The sequence below is a fragment of the Clinocottus analis genome, unplaced genomic scaffold, assembly GCF_023055335.1.
Source record: "Clinocottus analis isolate CAN_PGR_092001 unplaced genomic scaffold, fCliAna1.0.p SCAF_12, whole genome shotgun sequence".
NCBI classification, from domain to species: Eukaryota; Metazoa; Chordata; class Actinopteri; order Perciformes; family Cottidae; genus Clinocottus; species Clinocottus analis.
The window spans coordinates 2,890,570-2,908,121 of record NW_027175843.1 but is presented as its reverse complement, the minus strand read 5'-3'; the positions used below and the strand labels follow the sequence as shown (position 1 = coordinate 2,908,121).

Genomic DNA, 17,552 nt, shown 5'->3' with positions numbered 1-17,552 from the left:
TCACATATCACATGGTTTGCTCTTCACAGGGTAATCTTGGTCCTCAAGGTCCAGGCGGCCATGCTGGACCCTTTGGCCCACCGGGACCTCAGGGAAGCACTGGTCAGCCCGGTATCAAAGGGCAACTGGTAAAGTGGTTTTATTTCATTTATTTAAAGATTCTTGCTTTTTGATTGCTTGGATCTCATTTGTTTTCTTATCGCAAATAAACAGGGTTGCTAGACATGCAGGGCACTCACATTCTTGCCTTTTGTGTTTCAGGGAGACATTGGTGTCGGAGGATTTAAAGGAGAGGCTGGACCCAAAGGAGAATCTGTAAGCTTGCACTACATCTCTTTAGAATTAAACAGATTGGTTGTTTTTTTAAAAAGCTGCTCAGCCCAAAAAACAGCGGGTCCAACAGACCCAAAACAAATGCTGAGTAACAAAAACACCATACAAGGGTTAAGGCTGCTATGTGCAACACATAATCTGTATTAGAGTAGCCCTAACCCTAAAACCAATACATGTTTTCCATTGGACATTTATAGACAATGATATGTTTTGAAATGTAAGTAAAGGAATAGGTCAAATTTGGAATTACAGCATTTTCTGCCTTGTGCATCAACCTTCTAGGGTCCCTCAGGCTCTCAGGGAGTGCTCGGACCTCAGGGTGAAGAAGGAAAGCGAGGACAACGTGGAGACTCCGGCACTCTCGGACCTCCCGGTCCCGTCGGAGAGAGAGTGAGTCTGCATTTTGTGTCCTACAGGAATATCGGTTAGTCAGAAAACTCCACTACGATCAGAAATGGTTAAACAGAAACATGATTCGGAAAATAATCAATCACTTTTGGTAACTTTGTGTTTAAAATTGCTCACTTGTATGCAGCAAATGCATTAACTCAAGGAAAAGGATGAATGAAGAAGATGGATGGACGATGGTTTTCATTTTTACATTCTGTAGTGTTGGTTTAGATGCAACCTTTTCTGGTGACAAACTTCCTGAAACGCATGAGTACAGAATTGATGTGAGTCATTCATCTGGTATACTAGTGTTCCTCATATTTTGTGTAAGACTAGCAATGTGAACATCACTAACTCATGATTTGTTTTTCAGGGAGCTCCTGGTAACAGGGGATTCCCCGGTGCTGATGGGTTGCCAGGACCGAAGGTACATAATTATCTTCTACTTTATATTATAGTAATGATTCAAACAAACTAGGTCAGCTATGTTGATAGCATCTAATACCAGCAGCTCATTGACAGATGGTACCATTGTTTGTGGTGTGGATGTTTTGCTCGGCATTCACATACTGACGTATCTTTCTTTCTATAGGGTGCTCAAGGAGATCGTGGAACATCTGGCCCGCCAGGGCCCAAAGCTTCTGTAGGAGACCCAGGGCGTACAGGAGAACCTGGTCTTCCAGGTGCAAGGGTAACACTGAAAAACTCCAGTTTTGATACTCTACATCACTATATTTACTATGTTTGTCTTTATTCCACATTTGCTCATATTCTTTTTTTTAAATTTTACTTCATCAAAGGGTCTTACTGGTACCCCTGGAGTCCAGGGAGCAGAGGGAAAGCCAGGACCATTGGTAGGTTGAAGTTCTCAACCACATTCCCAGTTAGATAACTGGAAGCTAGCTTTCAGTTTATGAGAACTCCTATTAGAGATGTTTGAGTCAAAGTGTGGTTTTCTTTTGTGAAGGGAGCTGCAGGTGAAGATGGTCGTCCAGGCCCCGCAGGGTCCATTGGAAACAGGGGCCCAGCAGGAATCATGGGAGGGCCAGGCCCCAAGGGCTTCAATGTACGGCTAAGTCACTTGAAACGTCGCAAAAATGGAGGTCAGTCTGTTTATCTCCGATTCTGTTTCTAATACAAAACCATCTATTTGTACGACTCAAAGGGTGACCCAGGAAAGACGGGCGAACAAGGATCCGCGGGAGTGTTAGGCCAAAGAGTGAGTACTGATTATTAATGACAAGTTTTACAATAAGCATGGAATGGGAGGACTGAGGGACTTGGAAATAATTACAGGTGATTGATCATTAATCTGTCAGAAGAAAGTAAATAGCACAGAACATGTGCACTGCATGGATCAACAGCACGTTCTGTTGGCTTCAGTGTATCATACTTGCTACACGACTCCCTTGTGTTTCCTTAACTTTGCCTCTACAACGGTCTACTTTACCATAGTAGGTCATATGAAGTAAAAGTCATACAGATAATGAATCAGGTTGCTAATAGTCTCTTTGTCTTCAGGGTCCTCCTGGAAAAGATGGAGAAGTTGGTCCTGCTGGCCCCGCTGGCCCATCTGTAAGTGTCTGATTATGCTTTGGCTGTAATCAGTTTTGTTTTTGTTCCATTGCTTTCACAACGTTCTGAGACATCTCTGTGTCCTCTCAAAAGGGTGTCGCAGGAGAAAGAGGAGAACAGGGACCACCTGGTGTAAATGGATTCCAGGTGCGTATTTGTCTTTGGTTTGCTAGTGAGACATGAGAATGCGACGCAGGTGATGAACACTGCCTGTGAGAAGGTTGTGTTTGACTGTCTTGTGTTCGTAGGGTTTACCCGGAAATCAAGGCCCTCCGGGAGAATCTGGAAAGCCAGGTGACCTTGTGAGTATGACGAATACTATAAATGCTATTTTGGGCTGAATTTCGTTAGACCGAAACACCATTTGAATCCATTATCTTTGATGTAGCTCTCTGTCCTAACACAAAGAATTCAGGATTCACATTAAACATTAAACTCAACATAAACGATGCCATTGTTTGTCTCCTCTAGGGTATTCCTGGAGAGCTCGGCGTTGTGGGTCAAATTGGACCGAGGGTAGGTGATCTTTCACTCTGCTAAGTTATTCAAACGGTCAGTGAAATTGAATCGCTCAAACTGATGTTTTTTTTCTTCCCCCCAGGGAGAACGTGGTATTCCTGGGGAGAGAGGAGAGCTGGGTACAACTGGTCTGCAGGGACCTAAGGGTATCCCTGGAGCGCCTGGTCCAGATGGACCAAAGGTAATGTAGAGAGGCCTCACCGAAATGTAAATTGAATGGGTGCACTAAAAATAGAGTGTAACTGTATACTGTATAATTCAATACATCTTTACTGCTCATAAGCCATGAGCCTGCTGACATTGGTGTGTTGTTTGTCTCTGAAGGGTAGTCCTGGTCCCACTGGTACACTTGGAGACTCGGGTCCTCCAGGTCTTCAGGGAATGCCAGGAGAGAGGGGCATCTCTGGCGCTCCTGGGCCTAAAGGTGACAGAGTAAGTTCATCATTATTTTCTCTTTTTTAGGCAGTCAATTCTATGATAAATGAAAGTACATACGAATATATCTGGACAGCGCAATTGATTGTACTCAAAGATAGATTGTCACCAATAAGTTCCAGTGGAAAAGTGCTGCAGTCATTTTTGGAAGGTATTCAGTGTTCATAAGTTACAATCCACTAGTCTGTGTTGTTGATCACGTCCGTGTCTAAGGGAAGTGAATCATAAATGCAATTTTAGGACATGTTACACTGGAGCGCTGACACCTTTTTTTTTATTGCTGTCTTTTGTATAGGGATCACTTGGTGAGAAAGGATCAGAAGGTACAGCTGGAAACGATGGCGCAAGAGTAAGCAAAACATCTTACATTTACACGTAATGATAATGTAAAAAGTGCACATTCTAGACTTGTCACAGCTTGTTGAATCAATGTGATGAGTGAAGTTGCCCAACCATATCTGTTTTCTGTCAACAGGGACTCCCAGGTCCTGTTGGCCCGCTAGGACCTGCTGGACCCAGTGGTGAGAAGGTAGAGTATTTCTCTTATTTCCATCACAGTGCCACAAGGCGATGACACATTTTAGGAAAGTTCCCAGGATGCCCACTATCATATATTTTCTATAGCATCTTCCAATGAAGGACAGTTGTTTGGCTTGCATTGCCTCTGCAATCATAAAAATACAAGATCTCGGAGGCAACACTGGCTCAATGAATGGTTATAAAAATGTGTAACATCTTTGCAGGGAGAACCTGGACCCAAAGGGCCACATGGACCCCCAGGATCCAGAGGAATGCCAGTGAGTAGACGTGGTCCAACTAGAAGTACATACAGGCTGTGTTAATACTGGTGATACGACCTGGCTGTCCATCATGAAACCGCTTCAGTATAATAATCTCTCATCTCCAACAGGGATCAAGAGGAGACCCCGGCCCCATCGGCGCTGTTGGCTTTGCTGGATCTCCTGTTAGTAGCCATTCACAGTCGCATTGTTTGTTTTATTTGCCAATAAATATTTAAGGCTCTTGTAAATAATGCAAACGCTGTGAATGTAATAAAAACTTGTTTTTTGATGTATCCTTTTAAATATTAACGACAATTTACAGGGTCCCGATGGCCAACCTGGAGTCAAGGGAGAGCCTGGAGAACCAGGTCAAAAAGGAGATGCTGGATCATCAGGACCTCAAGGCTTGTCAGGTGCTCACGGACCTCAGGTGAGTGGCACAAAACATAAAAAATACTCTTGAGAAATTAGTTTTTATGTGGTTGTTCAGTGGCATATTTATAGAGGCTACTCTTTGATATTGTAAACAGTGTCATTAGTCGTCTACATACTTTTATTTGGTCCCCTTTGGAAGCTTTAGTGTCTTAACTCTTTAAAAAAAACAATTTCTGTATGTCTTTAATGTACCAGGGAGGCAAGCTTTCACTTGCAAATGTGCTGCTGATAAACGCTTCTCTGTTTTCTTTTGTAGGGGCCAGCTGGTGTTGCTGGACTGAAAGGTGGAAGAGGAACACAGGGGGCACCGGTAAGATGTTTTCATAATCACAGAAGAAAATATACAAAAAGGTGAAATTCAATGGAGTAGAAAAGGATTTCATGAGCACAGGAAGCGTGCCACCCCACACCTGATTATTAAATTTCTCTTATGCAAAGTTTAACACCTGATGGGTTTGAATAACAATGTCAGAAACGTTGTTCTCTTTGTTACTTTTACCAAAAAAGAAGATATTGCAATCTGTTATGAAACTTCCTTCCATCCATTATCTGAACCGCATATCCTACTGGAGCCGATCCCAGCTGTCATTGGGCGAAGGCGGGGTTCAACCTGGACGAGTCGCCAGTCCGTCGCGGGGCTTATGACACTTGTACAACAACATTAAAGGATCTTGTATAACCTTCTGCTTTCAGGGCCCCACTGGTTTCCCTGGATCTGCAGGACGAGTCGGCCCACCAGGCCCAACTGTAAGTTAGCAAGATATATTTGTCATATCGGTAAAATTGCAAGGCTCACCAATGTATTCTATAAAACCAACGTATACTATGAATCGCTTCAACATGGAACAGTGAGGACGGCGTTTGTACCTCGACTACTGTTGTGAGGTCTTGGCTGTGGAGGAGCTACAGCTTTCTAACTCTTTAAAACAGACAATCTAACAATCGCTAACACTTGAGTAAGCAGATGGCCAACAGTGAAGTGTGTCTCACCCTACTTTTGGACATTTTGGATACAGCAGTCGGACAGTATATTGTAAAATAAATAGTTCTTCCTGGCACTTAAATTTTATACAACTGCGTACATCTATCTTATGACCATTTCCAATCCTGCCAGGGTCCACTTGGAGAGGCCGGACCCCTTGGACCTCCAGGAAAAGAGGGTCCTCTCGGTCTGCGTGGAGACCATGGATCTCCTGGAAGACAAGGAGAGCGAGGACCAGCCGGACCAACCGGCAGCACGGGAGACAAAGGGGACTCTGGAGAAGACGGACCCACGGTAAACTCAAGTTATTGTGATGCCATTTTAGTTGCATTGTTCATTAAAAATTGACATTTCGGTTTGATCAATTCAAATATTGTTATTATAAGTGCCAGAGTCTCCTCTTAACACACTGATTTAAAGTTGTGTGGTTGTTATTGTCAACCAGACATATTACACCAGGAAGGAATACACTGAGATCCCAATCAATGTTTTAGGTAAATGTTCTGTTTGTGTGGCGTCTGCTTTAGGGTCCCGATGGTCCTCCAGGCCCAGATGGAACTACAGGACAGAGAGGCATTGTGGGTCTTCCTGGTCAGAGAGGGGAGCGTGGGATGCCAGGCCTTCCAGGACCCGGGGTCTGTATTCTGCACAATCGAACATGAATCACATTAAAGCTGTAAAATTGTCTTTGAATAGGTTTTATTTCAGGGATTCTTGTGTGAATAGTTGATATGTATTTTGATCAGTGTGCGTTATGCGGCATCCTGCTTTTAGTGCTGCCTTGTAAGTTGCCTGATTCTTTCTTTTAGGGTCCCCCAGGAAAACAGGGAGCCACAGGAACATCCGGAGATAAAGGCCCCTCGGGTCGCGTTGGCGCTCCTGGTGCGAACGGCCCTCGTGGTGATCCTGGTCCAGATGTGAGTTTAACTTTTAAATTGGTTGTAGCTCTCAAAGTATATCAGTGTGTCTGTCATGTTTACAGCTGTGCTGATGTTTCATGTCTGGTTCTCAGGGTCCTTCAGGATCTGACGGCCCGCCGGGCAAAGACGGTGTTCTCGGACAAAGAGTAAGAGACAGACCGAACGGAAATGTGACCCGTTTGTTGTGTTACACATCGCGAGTGGTTGACGAATGTTACTTTTTTTCTAGGGAGACCGAGGAGATTCTGGTCCAGAAGGTTTGGTTGGTTCTCAGGGACTTCCGGGCACTCCGGGTCCTGTCGGTGCGTCGGGGGATGCTGGAAGGAGAGGAGATGCTGTGAGTGGACTGCTAGATGTTTGTGTTCTTTGTGTTAGTCCACCAGGGAACACAACTGTGATAGCAGATTCACGCACGATTATATTCTCGGGGGGTAGATCTGATTTAAGGAGGGCGTGTTGGAACGTGTATGAACTTAATGCAAAGTGATAGGAATGATGTGTTGGGGTATAACAAAGAAGTTGGAGAGTTTTCAGCGCTGGCAGAGAGGTCTGCGTTCCCTCGGGGCCGTCTAATGATCCGGCTCATTTGCAGGGCTCCAGAGGACCTGTTGGTCCACCTGGCTCAGCTGGAAAGAGAGGATTAGGGGTGAGTGTCCAACTTGTATTTTTACACTCCACCAACATACACATTATGTATTGTATATTTTTGTGGCCATGAGACATTAACTTCAGAAACAGGACAAGAACCACGATGGAAAATGTCCCCGTTTTGAAAGAATCATCATGAAATGTGTTTACGTCTTTCAAATTCAGGGACCCCAAGGACCAAGAGGGGATAAGGGTGACCTGGGAGATCATGGAGAGAGAGGGCAGAAGGGGCATCGAGGCTTCACAGGTTTACAGGGTCTTCCAGGACCTCCAGTAAGTTACAGTGGTGTTCAGTAATCCAATTGTGCTGCCTTGCTTACTTTAACCCAACTCTGCATCAAATGCAAACGCGGTGAATACTTCTGGTTTCTTTAACGTTGGAAGATTTAATAGCAGAAATGGAATATGATATTTAGGACTGTGATTGAGTACAGATGATCACCTGAAAATAAGAATCGTTGTGTTTTCGTTACCTTAGAATGAGCCGTTCATATCGACATGAGGAGTTGTTGCTCTCCCACAAAGTGTGTCCAGTTTGCACTGCCGTGTTTCTACAGCAGCTCAGAATTTACAAACCAAACACTAAGTCTAGAGAAAGACATCCACTTGTTTTTACTTAAAAGCCATGGTGGTTCTCCAACATGCTTGGAAAGGGTGGGGTGAACAGAGTGATATCTAGTAACTCACACCCAAACACTGCTGGTGTGTGTCATCGGGACTACGCTGCTGTGATTTAAATCAGCAAACACCCCCACGACTGTAATGTGATTATAATGTCACCTATTTTCTTTAACTGAGCCTTTTGCTTTTAATTTGCATCTGGATAAAAAAATATATATTTATTATTAAATATATGTTTAATTTAGAAACAAAATATGATTATATTGTAGTCCAGAATGGTTTCCGACTGTATGGGACTGTTACCAACATGTAAGGACCCTGCTTGACTATCATCCAATGGGCAATAGTCATCAAGCACAGATGAACCTGCATTGTGGGCATTCTGGAAAAAAAATAAATATAATGTAATAATATAATATAAATGATTTGTACAAAGATTTGTTTGTTGTTTTTAGGGTACAACAGGTGAGCAGGGAGCTCCAGGAATCGTTGGACCAAGCGGACCGAGGGTAAACGCCACAGTTCAATTTGTTTCAAGAGGAAAACATGCCTCAAAATGTCGTCTTTTGTATTAGTACAAAGAGTTGTACGCAAAAAAATAACTTTCTTTGATATGAATATGTTTCAGGGGCCTCCTGGACCCATTGGGCCTTCTGGAAAGGAAGGATACATTGGACAGCCAGGACCGATGGGACCTCCTGGAACCCGTGGAATCAGTGGAGAAATTGGACCAGAGGTATTTACTCATTGTGCAGAGCTTTACTGCATGCGAGTTGGAACTACTAAATATCATTGCAGCACATGTAGTTAAAACAGCCAGACGCACAGCAAGCTGTCAGGAAAAGATCCCTCTGACTTTAAACTGTTGACCATCTTCGCAACAGATGTTCTGTGAGTCAGGAACAAGGGACCCCTATAAGTTTATAATCGCTTTTTTTGTGTGTCTGTATTGAGTTCTGACCCAAAGTAAAATACCATAATACTCCGATATCTGCAGGGCCCTCCAGGAGAGGGTGGACCCGCTGGCCCACCTGGTCCGCCAGGACCTCCCATGGCCGCCATGGATGACCTCTTCGGCAATCAGGATTACGACTTCGGCCCACCTCCTCCTCCCGAGTTCAACGAGGACGAGGCCATGCCCAACAGCAACTCCACCACCATAGTACCCATTGACCCCGGCGTTCAGGCCACCCTGAAGGCCCTCAGCAGCCAGATCAACAGCATGAAGAGCCCCGACGGCAGCAAGAAGCACCCTGCCAGGACCTGTGACGACTTGAAGAGATGCTACCCCGCGAAGAAGAGTGGTGAGCGTCAGGGACAAGGGGTCATGCAGTCCTTTGTCCTTTTGTTTACCTATCTTACCTGTTATTTGTCCGGTTTGCCAGTGCCCTTCTTCAACATTATAAACCTAGAAACACCGTTGAGGCACGATGCACGTGAACTAAACTGGCTTGTACCCAACACAGCTGACTCATTCAGCTGAAGAATGAATCGACGTTGTGGTCAAACGCTACGTGTCCAAAATTCCCGATCACTCTGTTGTGTAGGGGAGTACTGGGTGGATCCAAACCAAGGCAGCGTGGAGGACGCCATCAAAGTGCACTGCAACATGGACACCGGGGAGACCTGCATCTCTGCCAACCCTTCCAGCATACCTCGCAAAGTGTGGTGGAGCTCTTCCAGGAACAAACCTGTGTGGTTTGGAGCCGACATCAACCGTGGAACACATGTGAGCGGTTACATTTTGATGACTTTTCTTCGCAGTGTGTCTTGGTTTATTGATGGATTTTTCTTTGTTGAGGCTCTGCACTGACCGCTCTGTGTGTATTTCTCTAGTTCACTTACGGCAACAAGGAACAGCCGGCGAACTCTGTCACAGTTCAGATGACTTTCATCCGCCTGCTCTCCAAAGAGGCATCTCAGAGCATCACCTACAACTGCAAGAACTCTGTGGGCTACAAGGACGAGAAGACGGGCAACTATAAGAAAGCCGTTGTCCTCAAGGGCTCCAACGACCTGGAGCTCAAAGCAGAGGGGAACAACCGCTTCAGATACACAGTGGTGGAGGATTCCTGCGCAGTAAGTTCTCACAGATCAACAGTCTTTTTATACATATTTATTAATAACTGTATCAAAAGGGTACAATTTTATCAACAAATCCCACGAAAATGACCAAAATAGTCACGTTTCCATCGATTGCCAAGTGAATTTGAAGCCAACGTTTTGAAATACAGGCCCATTATCATCGGCTGGTTTGGAGCAAATACGTAGATTAATATAGTAGTTTTGCGCAGGTACTATTTATTGTTTAATCATCCCATTATTCCGTACACCGAAACTTCTCAAAACACCTACTTTTGTTGTTGTGTCTTGCAACTTAAAAAGGTGACATGTGTCAGTGTTTACAGCTGGTTTTGCTGCCCCCAAGTGGCTGAAAAAAATCCAGTAAAGCTCCTTCAAGCAGGATTAAACAGTGCCTTTATGGAGACTACTTTCAGCCATAGAATACAGCACATTTGGCGCACTACTGAGCTGTTTTGGCAGCAGGTCCACGTACATCAGGCTTTGGATACACAGACAATAAAATTCATTGTTGTTTTTGTGCTTTTTAATGAAGTTTGTTAGAGAAAAAAAGGCAACATCCAGAACAAGTCACTCACATATTGTGTACAGTTTCATAGAGATGTATTGCTCCACGTTGTAGAGGACAGTAGTCACTGAACTTCTGTTTGTCAATCTCTTACAGCAAGCGAATGGCAAGTGGGGCAAGACAGTGTTTGAGTACAGGACACAGAAAACTGCAAGACTTCCTATTGTGGATATGGCCCCTGTGGACATTGGCGGCCCAGATCAAGAGTTCGGCATCGATATCGGGCCCGTGTGCTTCTTGTAAAATCGTCAGCAGGGATGCGTCGCGGTGAATCCTGAGACAATTGAACTGACAGCTGACACGATCAGCCACGTTGTACATACGAGTACTGAGGACTATTCTGGCCCTGTGGCAAGATATTTATTGTGCCTTTCAACCCAGTTCAAGACATCGAAGATTTGTAAGTTAGAATGAATGTTTGGAATTTACTTAAAAAATTGGTAAAACATCTGAATCATTCCTCTGTCTTCTCGTGCATGTTTGACTTCAAGCGTGATGAATTTCGAAGGCTCACTGTGGTGTAGTTTGGTCCAAAGATATCACCTTTTAATTTTATTCCACAAAACATTATTGCCAAAGATTTAAAGCTCTAAAATTGTAACTGTAACTACGGTGCATAAGCCCAGAGGAGTTCCGCGGAAGCTACATCAAGTGTCCCTCCACGAGTATGTTTTTACAGATTCGTCTGCTCATTTTTTGTTTGAAATGTTTTGCATATACAACAACATTGTGGTGCTATTGAGGAAACGAATACAACCGACGGTGCGTTCACTGCGCGGGAATGTTCTCAAGATCGTTTTGGTGAACCAATGTCTGTATCCAGTTCTTCCAAACTCTGTACCGACCACGTAGAACATTAAAGACACATTAAGACTGTTGATTCCTCAGTGTTAGCTACCTCGTCACCGAAACTGAGAAACCATGACACGACATGTACATCTTCTTTCACAGGTGCTGTTTTTGTAAGTAGTGTGATCCGTGTGCACGTCTCCCGGCCGCGCGGTACAGGGCAGGGTGTGGGGGATACCAATAAAGAACTTTCCGTCAACGACGGAGAGGCGAATGAGGTGTCGCGTGACTGGTGTGTGGTGATTTGTAAAACAAATATATATTTACCCCGTTGAGTTCAATATCGTAGAGTAAAAGGTAGCAGAGAGTATTCTATTTTTTATGCATGCCAGTTCCCCCTCTTTCAGTATCCTGGACTTGTATGCTTTTGAAATCCTTTTTATAACCAGTTTTATAGGATAAGGTGGCTGTGAGTGCCTGTTTGCTTTGTATTTCCTGCTATGCAACACATTAAACAAACTGCTTGTTAATCCCCCCCAAGCTCTTGTCCCATTGATTTAGGTAGTTAGGTCCTTCACACTTGACATTTTTGCACATATTTTGTAGTAAAAAAAAAAAAGCATTTATGTATTTAACATAATGTCCGCAGTTGTTTTTAATGTGAGATGTCTTTTTTTAAATTTCATGAATGTGCCTTTGAGTAAATCTTTTGTGACCATTTGGTTTATATTTGAGTATATTTATTATAAATTTGTAACATTTGAGAGGCTTGACTACCTGCCTGCTAAGAGAAGCCGAGAAGAGAAGGAGGAGGAAAAGGAGGAGGGACTTTTCCACACTTCAAAAAGATTCATCCTTGAAAATAAATATTGAAAATACTTCTCTCTGCCTTCTTGTTTGAGAAAAGCTAATTTGGTCCTTTGTACCAAGAGAGCGTTGTAAAATTCGTTTAAAAAAATACATAAAAAAAGAGATAAAAGTAAGAAAAAATTAGATGTTGGACCACAAAATGAACACAGACCAATTGAGAGATCATTACAGACATCACAAGCCCCCACAACAAGACCAAAGAGCCGTAGAGGCTGAATTCGATAGAATCGATGATACATTTATTTATTTTTAAATACAAAAGACAAGAGAGGTTGGATCAGAGTTCAATAAACGTCAATTTATTTGAAACACACCACAAATAAACCGAGTATCAGCGGCAACAACGCCTATGACCACAACTGTTGATCAAACAAACGTTACGACATATATATCTGGTTACCAACTATTATCACATCATGCAAGTATGAAAAAAGCCCTTTTATAAGGGTTACATTCTACTTATGTCACTTAAGGCAACTGACTTTTCAAAGGCAGAATATGCTGTTTTTCTCCAGGCGGTCAGACCTGACAATCAATGCAAGCAAGATTACAAAAGGTTAGAATAGGATGTTCATCACGATCGCAGGGTTTTTAATCTCACCCAGATGAACTGGCATTATCATCGGCCAAATCGTATCATTGGCTTCTCCCTTCATGATGTGGCTATGACTATTTCATAGCTTCGATGTTTGCCTTTGCACATTCTCTTGTGGGACATTGATATTCTCTCTGGGGCCGGGGAAGGCCCGTATGCCAACGCTTCGAGTTGGCGCAAGAAGGTTTCTAGTCCACACGTTTTATCCACCTTGGCTGTGGTTTCAGGCAAGGGTGTGGTCTCTGGAGGGCCGGGGCGGTGGGGCTGGTCGGCTCGTTGACGGACGCCGTAATCTCTGGCATGGCTCTTCCCGTTGCTCCCTCGAGCCTCATCATTCCTAGAAGAAGCACAATCCATCTCCACTCCTCCGGCCTCATGGTTCCTCTGCTGGGATTCTGCTGTGGACAGCCTCGCGCCTTGTTTTCTGCTCGCGTCTGTGGTCGGCATAGCTTTGCCTTGATGGTCCCCTCTCCTTTCTCGTCCTCTGGCCTTCCTGCGGGTGCCTCTGCCTTGGTGTGCTACATGATGTGGTACCAGTGTGTATTTATAACGTAACATTGGGTTTAGGCGCGGCCCACCGTCCAACCCCTTCGTACATCCCCATATTTCTCGTAACGAGTGCTGTACACCAGTTTACGCCGGTTATCTTAAAGTGAGCAGCTGCTTCGCATATCTACCCGCTACTTGTCATAATACCTTGTCTCTTCCGAGCTAGCCTTTTGGTCCTCGGTTGCTAGCAACCAGCTGGCGGCTACAGCTCCATCTTTACTGGCCTCGCACTGGGATAGCGCCAGGTCACCGCGACTTTATCTGCTCCAGAGTCTTTATCAGCTTCCTGTGTCTCCTCAACTAGTGACGACCCACATGAAGCTTGTCTTCTCAGGCTGACTATGCACCGTCTCTATGTGTCACGCTTTCCGTTCACACAAATGAAACTCATCACAACGTGTCATGGATTGTGCTGTTAACAAGCCGGTTCATGTCCGGCCAGATAGATATATGTGCTGTACATGACTGCACAGTTTTACTTAATATAAGATATAAAATATGTTCCTTCCACGTAGGCTACTATAATGCTAATGTCAGCGTGGTAAAATGCTAACAATGACAATGCTAACATGGTGATGATATTTCCCAGTCTGCCATCTTGGTATAGTGTCACAGCATGCTAATATAAGCTATCCCTGCAGTAATCACACAGGAATGGTAATGTGGGAATGTCATTAGTAATGTAACGTTTTCTATGGTCACCATCGTATTTTAGCGCGGTTAGCATGCTAATATCTGGTAATTAGCACTGGACATAACAGAGCTGCATGTGGTGAGGATGTTATTTACTTTGCGCTTGTTTGGGTCTTATGCAAAAACTGTCAAGATATTTCAAAATAAAGCAAATTTGCCTTAAAGAGGTGCTGCAGGAAAAGTCAGTCGGATTCTTCATCTGGGAAACAAGAATGTCTGTAGGAGGTTTTCATGGTCATTGAGATAACTCAATCTGTACCAAAGTGTGCAAACTGTGCTAGTGGGAAATCCTAGAATTGCAATAATATAAAATGACATTTTGTTTTGCAGTAAGATTTTCTTTAATATCTGTAACAGCAAAGTCAATGCAACCAAAAGTAAAAATAATGGAAAAGTACTGTATGTGGACAGAGGCTGTCAACAAAAGTGCCTTCTGGTGCAAGAAAAGAGACTAAAATGATGACAATTAAAATATATGAGAAGTAAATACTAAAAATTGCAAATTAAAACCTGAAAAGAAAAAAAAATAAACTCAATGTCAAAAACAAAAGGTTAAAAGAATGGTAAGACCAAAAAATAAAAATCAGATTGTATTAATTAACTACATACTGTTGAGTAAAGTAACGTGTTTTTATGGCCAAGCTGATGCTTGAGCTCATGATACAGATTCCATTTATTTTCTTTGCCAGCTTGTGTTCGGCATACAAACAGGAATGTGTTAACAATACAACAATATAGTTCAAATGGTGCATACACACAAATTCTTTCATATGAAAATTCTGCCACATAGTGTACCATTGGACATATTCGACTATTTACATCTCTCATTGCCTGTGCAAGCAAAAGTACTTCTCTTTCTTTTTACAAAAATAGTTCTTTTCTATAATGGATCTGGGTCTACCTTGAAATATTCCAAAAAAAACAACAATCTAAATGCAAATGCATATAAACCGCAAGATGAAAACTGTGACATCTTGACTCAACCGTGGAGTGGATTTTGGCACTTTTTCATACAAACGAGTTAAAAGTACGCGACAAAAGAGCATCTTCATGGCATCAGCAGCGGCTGTCTAGCGGGTCCAGAGCGAAGACGGTGCCCTCTAAGGTCAGTCCCATTTTGAACCCCTCCTGAAAGACAAGAGAACAGCTGTGAGGCCCAGTGACCGCCCACGCCGACACTTTACTCTCTGTGAGGTTACATGTCCCCATTGAGTTCATAAACAGGAAGTACGTTTCGATGGGATGTCTCTAAACCACTGAGGGTGAAAAGGGGATGAAATGCTCCACAAAACGGAGATGACGCGACTGTTGTGGCCGCCATGCTCTTTAGACATGCGTCTTAAACTCAGCAGGAACAGGAAGGCATGCAGCTGATGAAGACGAGCGTCGGTGGAACTCGTTTATACCAGATGGAGAAGTCGAAAGCTATTTCGATCTCTTGAAATTGTACTGGTAAATGTTTCAATGTGCTCTTTTGATACATCATTTTTAAATTAAATGTGACATTTATCCCAAAAATCTATAGCACAATTGGAAGCAATTATTGGCTGGCAAAGCAACATCTTAGATAATAATAAAGGTTGTTTGCTCATATTCATTAATAAGCCTCAGTCTGGCACAAGCGGCTTATTTATGCGGAACAAGAGAGCTGAGGGAAAACAAACTACTCATTAAAGACAATGAGGCAATCCACTAAAATCCCTACTGGGACAAAGAGGATTGTTTGAGAGATGATGGAAGAGGTCAATTACATCACGTGGCGTGTGGGAGCATTCCACGACGTCCTCCACAGGCATGCAAGACAAAGACACGAGCACAGTCACAGCACGGGTATAGAAGCAGAGCAAAGAGTACAAACCATCTCTGACGCTACAGGTGAGAAGGACAAGAGATGCATTCACTTGTTAATAGTGAAGAAGAGGAAGACGTTGAAGGAAACGTTAAGTGCACTAAAACAAAACAACAGGTGCCTGTGCAACGTCGCCTCCTACTGGCAATAACATGATGAAACTCAGCAGATTATTTCAGAAACACAAGTCATTACTAATAATTATCCTGAGATTCAAAAACATACACACAGACGCAAATAGAAAATGGCTGATTGCTGTAGATATGGCTCAAACTGGATTTATACTGCAGCAGCGAAGCTCGGCTTTACATTAAATTGCTTCACCAGACCAGAAATATTAATAGAAATAATCATCTGTGATATGAAAACAACTTTACTGAACACTGAGAACATTTTCATTTGTTCCCTCCATTAAAAAGGAACATGGTTACAGAACAGAAGCGATAAACCAATATTATTTTGTATTAAATCATTTCTAAATGAATATGTGACTGGTTTCATGTCCCTGGTGAATCTAAATAGAGAAGTTAGTCGTGTTCATATTATCTATAATAATCTGTTCAGAGAGAAACAGGACCCCAACCCTTCTTCTTCCACTGAACACAACAGTATGTCAAACTTCATTCACTCCATCAAAGAGTTGTTCACTCACCTGCATCTCGTCCAGCTTCGACTGAATATCTGGAGGGAAGTCAGCTGACCCGCAGGTGAACGGATCAAACGGCTCCGAGCCGAACAGGTCTTTCCCTGCCGACAAACACAGACGGCAGGTAAACTGTACGCACTGGCTGAAGAAAACAAACCCCACCTGGACAGTGTATTCATGTCCTCTCTACGTCATTAAGTGTCATATAGATATAAAGTCTGAATGGCGACTTGTTCAGACCGCCGTAGGGGGGGAAGTAGGATGATTGTTATGACGAAATCTTCTGATCCCAACACGACGGCGTTCCTACTCACTTATGTCTGGGGGTAATGTGGTCGGCGGAGGCGGCGGGCAGCCGTTACTGGCCATGGTGGGAACCAGCGGTGTCACGGCGGAGAAGGGAACCATGTCGAACACGTCCGTAGACAACGGCTTCATGGAGGTGCTCCCTGCCTGCACGCAAAGTCGTGGAGATGGTTAAGCCGAGGTAACGCTAGCGTACGCTCGCACGATGACAAGCTTTTCAGTGTTTGTTTTTTTTCATACAAAAGCAAGAGAAAAAAAAGGAAGGTAAGTAAAGTAAAAAGAGAGGTAAAAGCAGGGGACACTAAGGACAGGGACACAGGACATTTTAGAGCGAAAGAAGAAGAAGAAGAAGAAGAAGAAGAAGAAGAAGAAGAAGCGTACGCGAGGCCGCGGGATGCTGCATCCCTCGATAGGCTTAGGAGGAAGCGGAGCGGGTTTGGCAGGCGGAGGAGGAGGAGTTAGTAGCCCGCTGGACAAGTTGGACTCCGGCGAGCTCATGGGGGTGAGCGTGATAGAGGAGATCTCCAGACAGGAGAGCGACTTGATGCTGTGGCACCAGAAGAGAGAGGAGGGCCTCTGCAGCATGTACGCTTCATTCGTGGCGTTTATGTGCAGCGGCTGAAAAGAGGAATGGCAGACAGAAAATGACCAGAGAGGAACAATATCAGTCAGTCTTGCGGAGCCGGAGAGGTGTGGGTAATTGCACCTCGCTGTACATTTGGCATTTGGCCCGATTACTTGCAGAATGCATCACATTCCTCATCAGACCAATCAGGTGTGTAATTGCTTTGCTTCAGACGCAGATTAGACCCCGACAGAATCTCCCCCAGATGGGTTTGGTCACCGCAAACTGGAGCTGGAGGCTCTTCAATCACGAAAATACAAACTCAGCTGTCATTAAAGATACTTGCACGCTCAAATTTGATAAACTTTTTCCAATTAAAAGCTGTGCACTTTCGGCTGAG

At 43.8% G+C, this 17,552-nt stretch overlaps 2 protein-coding genes across 7 annotated transcripts in view; one reads left to right on the top strand and one right to left on the bottom strand.

Annotated features, from left to right (window-relative positions):
• The window catches only part of col5a2a (collagen, type V, alpha 2a), a 36,271-nt gene extending 24,472 nt beyond the window's left edge, over positions 1–11,799 (top strand). The window contains exons 21-54 of the mRNA XM_068572396.1: positions 30–128; positions 262–315; positions 616–723; positions 1,097–1,150; positions 1,316–1,414; positions 1,524–1,577; positions 1,691–1,789; positions 1,889–1,942; positions 2,245–2,298; positions 2,392–2,445; positions 2,547–2,600; positions 2,770–2,814; positions 2,900–2,998; positions 3,142–3,249; positions 3,548–3,601; positions 3,728–3,781; positions 3,996–4,049; positions 4,163–4,216; positions 4,357–4,464; positions 4,726–4,779; positions 5,163–5,216; positions 5,584–5,745; positions 5,979–6,086; positions 6,261–6,368; positions 6,464–6,517; positions 6,601–6,708; positions 6,964–7,017; positions 7,185–7,292; positions 8,096–8,149; positions 8,269–8,376; positions 8,638–8,944; positions 9,188–9,369; positions 9,477–9,719; positions 10,387–11,799. Of these exons, the coding sequence (XP_068428497.1) occupies positions 30–128; positions 262–315; positions 616–723; positions 1,097–1,150; positions 1,316–1,414; positions 1,524–1,577; positions 1,691–1,789; positions 1,889–1,942; positions 2,245–2,298; positions 2,392–2,445; positions 2,547–2,600; positions 2,770–2,814; positions 2,900–2,998; positions 3,142–3,249; positions 3,548–3,601; positions 3,728–3,781; positions 3,996–4,049; positions 4,163–4,216; positions 4,357–4,464; positions 4,726–4,779; positions 5,163–5,216; positions 5,584–5,745; positions 5,979–6,086; positions 6,261–6,368; positions 6,464–6,517; positions 6,601–6,708; positions 6,964–7,017; positions 7,185–7,292; positions 8,096–8,149; positions 8,269–8,376; positions 8,638–8,944; positions 9,188–9,369; positions 9,477–9,719; positions 10,387–10,533 (3,210 nt within the window). The 3' untranslated portion in view covers positions 10,534–11,799. The remainder of the gene's footprint in view (positions 1–29; positions 129–261; positions 316–615; positions 724–1,096; positions 1,151–1,315; positions 1,415–1,523; positions 1,578–1,690; positions 1,790–1,888; positions 1,943–2,244; positions 2,299–2,391; positions 2,446–2,546; positions 2,601–2,769; positions 2,815–2,899; positions 2,999–3,141; positions 3,250–3,547; positions 3,602–3,727; positions 3,782–3,995; positions 4,050–4,162; positions 4,217–4,356; positions 4,465–4,725; positions 4,780–5,162; positions 5,217–5,583; positions 5,746–5,978; positions 6,087–6,260; positions 6,369–6,463; positions 6,518–6,600; positions 6,709–6,963; positions 7,018–7,184; positions 7,293–8,095; positions 8,150–8,268; positions 8,377–8,637; positions 8,945–9,187; positions 9,370–9,476; positions 9,720–10,386) is intronic.
• Positions 11,800–13,914: 2,115 nt separating this feature from the next.
• Positions 13,915–17,552, bottom strand: part of gulp1a (GULP PTB domain containing engulfment adaptor 1a) — a 63,666-nt gene continuing 60,028 nt past the window's right edge. For 3 of the 6 annotated variants that reach the window (XM_068573081.1, XM_068573083.1, XM_068573082.1), the window contains 5 exons: positions 16,969–17,205; positions 16,596–16,734; positions 16,288–16,382; positions 15,538–15,655; positions 14,839–14,914 (listed from right to left, as the gene is read on the bottom strand). In XM_068573081.1, coding sequence (XP_068429182.1) covers positions 15,539–15,655; positions 16,288–16,382; positions 16,596–16,734; positions 16,969–17,205 — 588 coding nt within the window. In that variant the 3' untranslated portion in view covers positions 14,839–14,914; position 15,538. Of the gene's footprint in view, positions 14,915–15,537; positions 15,656–16,287; positions 16,383–16,595; positions 16,735–16,968; positions 17,206–17,552 lie in introns of all 6 variants that reach the window. The other 3 variants (XM_068573084.1, XM_068573086.1, XM_068573087.1) reach the window with 3 other exon arrangements.